Source organism: Haemorhous mexicanus, chromosome 6 (assembly GCF_027477595.1).
Source record: "Haemorhous mexicanus isolate bHaeMex1 chromosome 6, bHaeMex1.pri, whole genome shotgun sequence".
NCBI lineage: Eukaryota > Metazoa > Chordata > Aves > Passeriformes > Fringillidae > Haemorhous > Haemorhous mexicanus.
The window spans coordinates 56,105,447-56,114,632 of NC_082346.1; the positions used below are offsets into that span (position 1 = coordinate 56,105,447).

The 9,186-nt window shown below is 46.2% G+C and overlaps 1 protein-coding gene and 1 non-coding gene across 3 annotated transcripts; both read left to right on the top strand.

Moving 5' to 3' along the window:
* Positions 1–410: 410 nt before the first annotated feature.
* EIF5 (eukaryotic translation initiation factor 5) lies at positions 411–7,852 on the top strand. 2 transcript variants are annotated; one of them, XM_059850393.1, is made up of 12 exons: positions 411–514; positions 682–874; positions 2,891–3,170; positions 3,426–3,507; positions 3,742–3,914; positions 4,219–4,330; positions 5,015–5,154; positions 5,656–5,814; positions 6,008–6,169; positions 6,434–6,598; positions 6,819–6,953; positions 7,455–7,852. In XM_059850393.1, the coding sequence occupies exons 3-12, from the start codon at positions 3,099–3,101 to the stop codon at positions 7,545–7,547; spliced, it is 1,293 nt and encodes a 430-aa protein (XP_059706376.1). In that variant the 5' UTR covers positions 411–514; positions 682–874; positions 2,891–3,098; the 3' UTR covers positions 7,548–7,852. The 2 variants fall into 2 exon arrangements, with proteins under 2 accessions (XP_059706376.1, XP_059706377.1); XM_059850394.1 differs by lacking the exons at positions 411–514; positions 682–874 and adding an exon at positions 2,224–2,368.
* On the top strand, positions 4,686–4,809 carry LOC132329532 (small nucleolar RNA SNORA28). Its single transcript, XR_009487090.1, has one exon. It is a non-coding gene; the product is annotated as a small nucleolar RNA SNORA28 (small nucleolar RNA).
* Positions 7,853–9,186: the final 1,334 nt, after the last annotated feature.

Below are 9,186 nucleotides of genomic sequence, written 5' to 3' on the forward strand. Positions count from 1 at the left end.
AAAAACACAACTTATTCAGAAACTTAATTGCTTACAATTCCTTGTGCTATTACTTGTAACATAGTTGCTGAGATGTCAAGCACTGGGTCACTGCCCTCCAGGGAGTAGCTCGCCCCTCCCGGGGCAGAGTCTGAGCACACCGGCCAGGACCGGTTCCGGGAGAAGCTGGGAGTACCCTCAACCCCGGCTTGCCCCTCAGCCCCGGCCTGCTCCTCAGCCCCCGGGAGCCCCCTCAGCGCCGGCCCCCCCACCGCCCCGCGCTCTCTCGCGAGACTCGGTCGCTGTAGACGCGATGTCCTTTGGGGCACGGGCGGGGGGAGGGCACGGGGGAGGGAGGCAAAGCCTTGATTGATAGCGGCTTTCACCAATAGGCGCGGGGAGCGGCGAGGTTTTAGCCAATAGCTTCGCTGCGAGGCGAGCGGTGAGCCAATGGCAATGGTGGGGGGCGGGGCGCACCGCTGGCTGATTGATCCCAGCTCTGGCGTTGTTCAGTCGGAGCGAGAACATTCTAGAGGTGAGTACAGGGCAGCCATTGCCGGGTCCCGTTCGCCGGCCCCTCCTGTCTCAGCTGCGCGCCTCTCTCCGCCTCTCCCTCCCCCCTTCCCTCTTCTCCCCCTTCCTCTTCCCTCTCCCTCACAGGTGCCGCCGCTAACGATGCTCCTGATTGTGTCTTGCCCGCAGATATCCCGGCACCGCTCTCCCTGGTGATACCGCCCGCCCCAGGACGCCGGGACCCGGAGGCTGCGGCGTCCGCCTCCGCCTCCCTCTCCGTCTGGATATAAGCGCCCCCTCGGCCCTGTTCTCCTCTCACAATCGGCTTCGTCGCAGCCCGGGGCGAGCAGCGTTGGGTTTATGTCTTTATTGGACGAAAACGGTCAGTACTAATGGTGGGCTAGGGCGGTGGAGGGGCGGGCGGGCGGTTTGTGCTGAGCTGGGGCCTCAGGCTGTCGGCGAACGGGGGATATTTGCAGAGGTTTTGTGTAACGAAGCGTCCGGTACTTTGACGAGAGGGGGAGGAGAAGCAATGCGGGGCGTATGGGGGGGCGGGGGAACAAACAACATTAAAACGCACAACAAAATTCAACTCTAAAAGCAGTGGACCTTCAGCTGTGGGGCTGTTGTTTGCTTTTTGTAGGGGGCGAGGCTTTCCCTTTTTTTTTTTTTAATTATTTATTTATATTCATTTCGCCGCCGCCATGCGACGAGACAAGATGGCGGCGGCGGGGCCGCGCCTCCCGCGCTGTGGCGGGGGGGGGGCGGTGGCGCAGTTCCCACCGGCCGCGGGGGGGGGGCGCGCTCGGCCGCGCTCCCGAGGGGCGGCCCCGGGGGACACTCGGGGGGCGGCCCGGGCTGTGGGGGGGCGGCGGAGCTCCCCCGTCCCGCGGCGCATGCGCGGCCGGCGGTGACTCCCCCATGGCTCCCAGCGCTGACTCAGTGCTTAATTGCTGCATTTATGACTCACCGCGAGCGGGGCGGGGACGCGGCGCTGTGCGGCAGGGAGTCGGTGTGCCTTCCCGCTCTTTCCTCCGTGTACGGCATATGGGGGGGTGGTGCTTGGGATGAGGTGTCGTAGGGACCAGGAGAGGGAGCTTCAGCCTGCAGCAAACAAATGCTGCGCTCTGGAAGGAGGGAAAAACGGAACGCTCCTTCTTGGAACTCGGTCGCCGAGAGAGCTGCTTCCTCAGCATTTCTTCAAACACGTGGTCAGGTTACGCGGTGGCTCTTTTTAGACGTCCTGGGGAAGGAAAATGTGTGTTTTAAACGGAGTCCGCAGTGTACTTTTTGCTGAAGAAGGGTAAAATTGTATCAGGGCTAATGTAGAACTCAAGGCATGTAGAGATCTATGTTCTTATTATGTAAAGAAGTTTTAAACCTGACCAGAGGGATTCGGCTCGTGTTGCACCATAGGCACGCTCTTCCACATAAATACTAAGAAGGCTTTTTTAATGTGTCAACGCTTCTGTCATTAACGATAACAACATGATGACGTGTCAGAATAGCCATGCTATGTAGTCAGGGTTGCCTGTGTAGTGAACCAATTGTGGCTTAAGTACTCTTAGATGTGATTATAGAGGCACGTGTTAATTTAAATATGTAAATACTGCTCAAGGCAACTTTAATAATAGGATTCATCCTCCTTCCCCTTCCTCCCCCTCCTCCCTTTCCCCCAAGATAAAAATCAACTGGAAAAGCTGCCGCACTGCTCTGTACCTCTGCATTGCTAGGCTTTCTACAGTGAAGCAACTTCTGTCAGACTTTATCAGGCTTATTGTTAAGTCAGAACTCAACAGAAGCTGCTATGAAAATCCATAATTGAGAGGGAGAATTACGTAATTTTCAACTCTTTTCCACTCCGATCCAAAAACTGGTAAGCCATGTAGAAACTATGTTGGGCTACAAATTGCTGCTGCTTCGTCTTGAATTTCACAACATTTTGGCGGACTTTGGTTTGTGATAGGTTCATGCTATGATGTGGAATTTGAAATGGATTTCCAAATCTTTCTCCTGATTTCCTGTGCCCTTCAGCCTGAAACCATGCCACGTGACCCTTATGGTGCAAGTCACTAGTCTGCATAATAAATTGAGGAGTGTGCCCTTAGTGATCTCAGAACTCCTGCTGCAGTTAATTGTATAAAAAAGTAGTTGTAAGCTGTTCAGTAGTTTTAGGGTGGTAAGAGAGGGTGGAAAGCTTTGTGGTCTAGTTAAAGTTTATTAGCAGTACAGCCCAAGGATGGATTTCAGTTCCATAGGTTGAAGAAAGCCATAGCATAATAAACGTTCTTTTCCCTTTCTCTCACCCTAGATTTCATCCCTAATATAGCTTTGTAGCAGGAGTGGATTGATGTTCATTAAGCTAAACTTAATTTTTTTTGTGTGTTAACACTTGCAGAGCTGTTGCGCAGCCACTGGTACCTGTATTGGGGAAACATAGCGTACAAGCAAGAACCTTACAGCCTCAGTGGCGAAAATTTTTTCATGTCAGAGACCGAGAACTCTTGCAGTCGTTTATGTCATCCCGTCTTCTCCAGACAGAAGATACCAAAAAACTGCAATCAAAGATCTCTTCATCTTATTGATAAAGCTACTAATAAGGCAAAATGTCTGTCAACGTCAACCGCAGTGTTTCAGATCAGTTCTATCGCTACAAAATGCCCCGTCTGATTGCCAAGGTAACTTCCTAAGCAGCAGCTGGAAGCAGGGAGTGTTCTCCCATAACTGGTCCTCCTAGGAGAGGAGAGCAATCATGGTAATGCTTGGCCACTCAGGGCGGGGGGCGGGTCTGCTCCTTCAGTCCACACTAAGTGCTCATTAGGTCTTAGAAGGAGATGCACTTCTGAGCAGAATTTTGGTTGTTATATGGGAAATGCACACTGGGTTTGGCTGTTGCAAGCATTTAACCTTAAAATATTATTTGTTTTCTTTAGGTGGAGGGCAAAGGAAATGGAATAAAGACGGTTATAGTCAACATGGTTGACGTTGCAAAGGCGCTTAATCGGCCTCCAACGTGTAAGTAGTACTGTGGAATGACACAGCACTTTGTAATGCTTTTCCGTTTGAAGTGGTAGTGTTCCTTGGCTAGTAAAGCGTTAATACTGTTCTTTACAGATTTGTAAGAAAAAAGGGTGATTATTATCTCAGGATTAAATAATGGACAGAAAGAAATAGTAGCCTGTTTACTTGCTGTTTAAAAATCACAACAAAGATATAAATATGGTAGTGACTATAATTCTTCCTTTCCAGATCCTACCAAATTTTTTGGTTGTGAGCTGGGAGCACAGACCCAGTTTGATGTTAAGAATGACCGTTACATTGTCAATGGATCTCATGAGGCGAATAAGCTGCAAGACATGTTGGATGGATTCATTAAAAAATTTGTTCTCTGTCCTGAGTGTGAGAATCCTGAAACTGATCTGGTGAGTGCTCTGTCTGCATTAACAGTAACACTATAGAAAAACTGTGTTGGACGTTTGGGAAAGTGGTGCAAAGTTAAAAGACGTCAGTATCTATGAATAGAAAATCAAGTACACATTCTTGCATCCTTTGGGAAGGTTTTACATCTCTTGACAGTTCATAACTTCTGGGATAAATTGCTACTTCTAAACTTTGTCTTTAGAGGGTGATATAAAGTATTTAAACCTCTGGCTTAAAAGTAGACATCAGCCTTTAATGCAGTTGTTCTGTAAGAAGTAAATTAACTCGTGGTTATTCTCTTTACAGCATGTCAATCCTAAGAAACAAACTATAGGTAACTCTTGCAAAGCCTGTGGCTATCGAGGCATGCTTGACACAAACCATAAACTCTGCACGTTCATTCTCAAAAACCCACCTGGTAAGTGCCTTTCTTTACTTCTGGGGATAAAAAGAGGACATCTGTATTAGTGGTATTACGGGCGTAGAAAGATAAATAGTTCACATCTAATTGAAATGTAAAAAGGCACCAGCATACTCGTAGAGTGTGTTTGTGGATAAGGATGAAGGAGCTGTGCTGGTAATGTCTTCCCTCCTTATAATGTGTCCTTCCCAAGTAGAGCTATTTGTTAAAAGTTGGATTTACCTGTGCAGGACAAAACTTAAAAGGAAGGAAGGTAGTTAGCAGTAGCTCATGGCAGTTGTTTACTTTATGTCAGCAAGAAATGTGAGAGTAGAAAGTAAAAACCGTAGTAAACACAAACTGTAGTCTGTGCAAGCAACACTCTGTGGTAAGCATTTAGTTGCCTGCTGCAATTTAAGCTTGCTAGAATAGAAAAGTCTAACCTATTCCAGGGGTCTCTGCTTTGTGAGGTCACCTGTTATATAGACTTGGACAGTCTTGGTGACAAGCAAGACATTGACTGCAGCTGGGAGTTCCCCCACCAAATGTACTTCTTTCCTGAGTGTGTTTGGGGAGGGATGGGTACTACCCATAAGTTGCAGCTAACGAAAGCATCCAAACCCACTTGGGGATTTTGCAGACGTGCAGGGACTTTCTAGTTTGCTCTAGTTCATAGAACAAAGCATTAAAATTCACTTGCAGAAAGTGGTGACACTGGTACAGGAAAGAAAGAAAAGGAGAAGAAGAACAGAAAAGGCAAGGACAAAGAGAATGGTTCTGTGTCCAGCAATGAGACACTTCCACCCCCACCACCAGAGGAGATTACTCCTCCACAGGTTGTGGTAAGTAGAAGGGAAAGTGGGGAGATAAGGGTGTGTGGTGTGTTGCTCATATTTAAACCTCTGAAGTCACAGGTATTCCTTGCTGGTCAACATTGCACCTAAAAGTCTTACTGTATCCAGAACTTAATGCTGGACTAGAAGGGTCCCTGATTTTCTTCTGTAGCATTTTTATCAGCTCATCAGTACCAGCATTTGTGCTCTTTACTAAGTGAAAACTGCCTATCCTTTGTCACTGCTTTTCAGGCACCTGGATTGTCTCCTGTGTACTAGGTAGAATATTTGAACTGCAGTTCAGGTAGCCCTGCAGATGGCTATGTAATTAGGTTTAGCTTCCATTACTTCCTGTTTTTGCACTTTCTCCATGATCTCTGACTTGCAAATTGTACTATAACCATTTCTTCAGTTTTATGATGCTGTCAAGTCCATAGCATTTCTATCCTCACATAGTACTAAGCCTGCAGCAATACCATGTGCATCTCTTGTTTTGGTTTTGTATTGTAGGAGGAGGAGGATGATGATGACTGGGGTGAGGACACAACAGAAGAGGCCCAGAGGCGTAGAATGGATGAAATCAGTGACCATGCGAAGAACCTCACACTTAGTGAAGACCTGGAAAGAACTATAGAAGAGAGAGTCAACTTACTATTTGATTTTGTAAAGGTAACTATCCTCTGGTTGTTGGCTTGATGTAATCACTCAGCTGTGATAGTACAAAATGTAAGGAAACTAAAAGCACCTTGCTCAAGCTTCTGCGAAGTACTGTCTCGGTCAGCAGTGGGAAGGGATGATTGCAAGGAGCATTAATGCAGACCTCAAGTGGCATTAAAACGTTTCTGTACCTGTTTCCCTCTAGAAAAAGAAGGAAGAAGGTGTCATCGATACTTCTGACAAAGACATTGTAGCAGAAGCAGAGAGACTGGATGTAAAGGCCATGGGCCCACTTGTTCTCACTGAAGTCCTTTTTGATGAAAAGATTCGTGAACAAATCAGGAAATACAGACGTCACTTCCTTCGTGTGAGCCATCTCTTCTGTACTCATTGTGACAACTGTTAAAAGTTTTTTGTAGCAGTTGCTTGGGGAACTGCTACAGAAAACTATGGGGAAGGACTTTTTGTAGTGTTTTATTTTTAAACTTCTTAGCTAGGGGGAGCTGCTGGGAAGGGTTAGTATGAATTATTGTAAGCTTTGTAATCTAATAGAGCTGCTTCTGCTGTTACTCAGTCTGGAGAGAGGGTAAAAAAGCTCATTCAATCACTTTTGCTTTTATCACAATTCTAGTTCTGCCACAACAACAAGAAAGCTCAGAGGTACCTTCTCCATGGCTTCGAGTGTGTGGTAGCTATGCATCAGTCTCAGCTTATTTCAAAAATACCACATATTTTGAAGGAAATGTATGATGCAGATCTTCTGGAAGAAGAAGTCATCCTTGGCTGGGCAGAAAAGGTAAAGGGCAATATGTAATGTACTGTAGCAATTAAATACCTGAAGGTAGCCAATTGCATCTGGCTTCTCCATTCTCCTGTGTCTTGTGCAGCAAGACGCCTCCTTCACAAAAATGGGCTGTGGAAGGCAGTGGGTGAGATTAGAGTTCCAGTTTAGGCAGTATTTGGGTACAATCTGGTGTAAATTCCTTCAGTGTTCACACAAAGTATCTGTCTTTCAGGCCTCAAAGAAATATGTTTCAAAGGACCTTGCCAAAGAAATCCGTGTCAAAGCAGAACCATTTATTAAATGGCTAAAGGAAGCTGAAGAAGAATCTTCCGGTAATGAAGAAGAGGATGAAGATGAAAACATAGAGGTAGGAAAGGCTTGTTTACTGTCAGCAGCTCCAAGGCTGCACTGTTCCTGCATGCCTAAGTCGTGTAGCACAAGATTTTACCATTCTACAGTGACAGTAGCAGCTCATGTAGTGCATTGTTGACAGGAAGTACCAAGTATTGTCTCATGTTGTAGATGAGTTACTGGGGATTGTGTTTGTAAGATAAGCTGATGGAAGAATGACTGACCCATCTTCCTCACAGTTTAGGCCTAGGTGTAATCTGTTGGTTGCACTCCAGCTGGCTGTGTCTGGGAATGCTTTTTACACAGGGATTGGTTGGTTTTTCTCCTCCCAGCATTGTATTATTCTGCTTCTGAGTAGGAGATGCTGCTGCTTCCAGATGTACATGCACAGCTCTGCCTTACAAAGGAGGGGTTCACGGTCCGGAGGGTGGTTGGGTGGTCAGGTGGTCGGGTGTTGAAATTACTCCAGTGCTGCTGTAGTAGCTGCTGTAATTAAAGAAGTGTCTTGTCTCCACAGGTGGTGTACTCCACAACTGCCAGTGTACCTAAAGTTGAAACTGTGAAGCCTGCAAACAGCAAAGATGATGATATCGATATCGATGCCATTTAAAGTGATGCAACATAGCTTCCAGCATAATAATGCAAACTTCTCTGCGTTTTCTGCCAGAAGTGTGACTTGTATGTGCACAAGCTGAAATGGCTTAACATCCTGCTACTTTGTACTCTAAAATGTATCTTTTTACTGTGACTGGTCTTGTGTAACTAAGCCTAATACCGAGGAGTCAGCACGTCAGTGAACTGATCTAGTTTGCAACTGGCATGTTCTATTTTGTTTTTCTAACTTTTGTTGGACACATACTTGGAGCACATTTATACAGTTGTGGAAATAAAGGATTTGGTTTTGGTCAATCTTCATTTGTGATTCCACCTCCTTATTGCTTTTCCAAGTAAGTATTGACACAGCTCAGTGAAATTTGTGAAGCTGATCACGCAATAACAATCTCTTAAATGAGACAAAAAAAACCCCTCAACTTAACCCTAGACTCCACTGTTCCAACAGTGGAGATTTGAAACCTGGGCAAGAAGCAGGTGTTGGGTAATCAACAGTGTGCAGCTGCCAGCTTCTTAAAGCAGGACAGTCTGTATTCTGTTCTTTTTAGGCTTGGGTTTTTTAAACTTCAGTTGTAATTGTACATGAGTTGGGTTGTGGCTTGGGTTTTTTCCTTTCCTGTGGTTTTCAACAGCTCCAAATCCAGAATTAAGGCAGCAGGAGCTGGTACTGCTGCAGGTGGTGTGTGCTGCCCCTGAGGAGCTGGCTGTTGCCATGGGTCCAGCTGTGCACAGGCCAAGCAATGTCCAGCTCCAGCCTCATTTGGGGAGGGAGGGGCAGAGGAGATCTGCCTCCCTGAGTGCAGAGGTACCCAAAGTTCACCTGCTTATCTCTGGAAGTGAGTGTCTTAAATACCAGTGTTGAGGAATCAGATTCCTTTAGAAGCAGGATAAACTAAAACCTGGTCCATCAAAATCAGGAACTAGGTATGACATGGTGTGTGACAGGTTTTGGCCAGGCTCGAGTTAAAGGGTGGGGGTTCTGTTGCTCTTCACAGCTGCCTGCCAGGAAAATCAAGAGTGGCTTTGGGTTTTGGGTTTTTGTTGGATTCAATATGAGAAGTTTTGAGAGATCAAGGCTGCCATGCACAGTGAGCTGCTTTTTTCTAGTCAGGTTGGTCTGGCAGAACTTGGAATTGGACAAAAGCAAAGACTGTGTTAGGATAATTGCAGCAAGGGTGCCTTGAGCTGCAGTTCTTTTCTGCAGTCTTGTGTTGCGTGTAGCGCTGGCAGTGAGTCATGATGGGCACTGGCAGCTGTGGCAAACAGCACTGGAACAATGGGGTAGAGCCATGGAGCATTTCAAAGTGCCCTTTTTTTAATGTGGAATTTTATTGCTGTAATACAAACCCACAATTTTTAGAGACAGGTTCCTTCCTGGTTTCTTTTGTATAAAAGAAAATCTGTTCTCCATTGGGTTTAAACCAGGTTTGTATTCCAAAATGCCCATTTCCATGCATGTTTGGGAACCTGGAAGATTGATAACTAATGCCTGTACCCTCTCGGGAATTCATCTGTTCATCCTGGTGCAGGCACATGCCTCCTTTGTTTAACTTGTGAGCACACCCTGCTAAGTGTTACTCTCATGACCAGGTTTCTGCCTCAAGTAGGTTCTTTGTGGTGTTGGCTGCTCTGACTGG

Bases quoted from the DNA above. Each gene is read 5' to 3' on its own strand.
- EIF5 (XM_059850393.1), top strand. From the start codon at position 3,099: ATGTCTGTCAACGTCAACCGCAGTGTTTCAGATCAGTTCTATCGCTAC. The intron at 5,155-5,655 runs GTAAGTAGAAGG...TTTGTATTGTAG, and splicing joins TTACTCCTCCACAGGTTGTG to GAGGAGGAGGATGATGATGA. The intron at 6,599-6,818 runs GTAAAGGGCAAT...TCTGTCTTTCAG, and splicing joins TCCTTGGCTGGGCAGAAAAG to GCCTCAAAGAAATATGTTTC.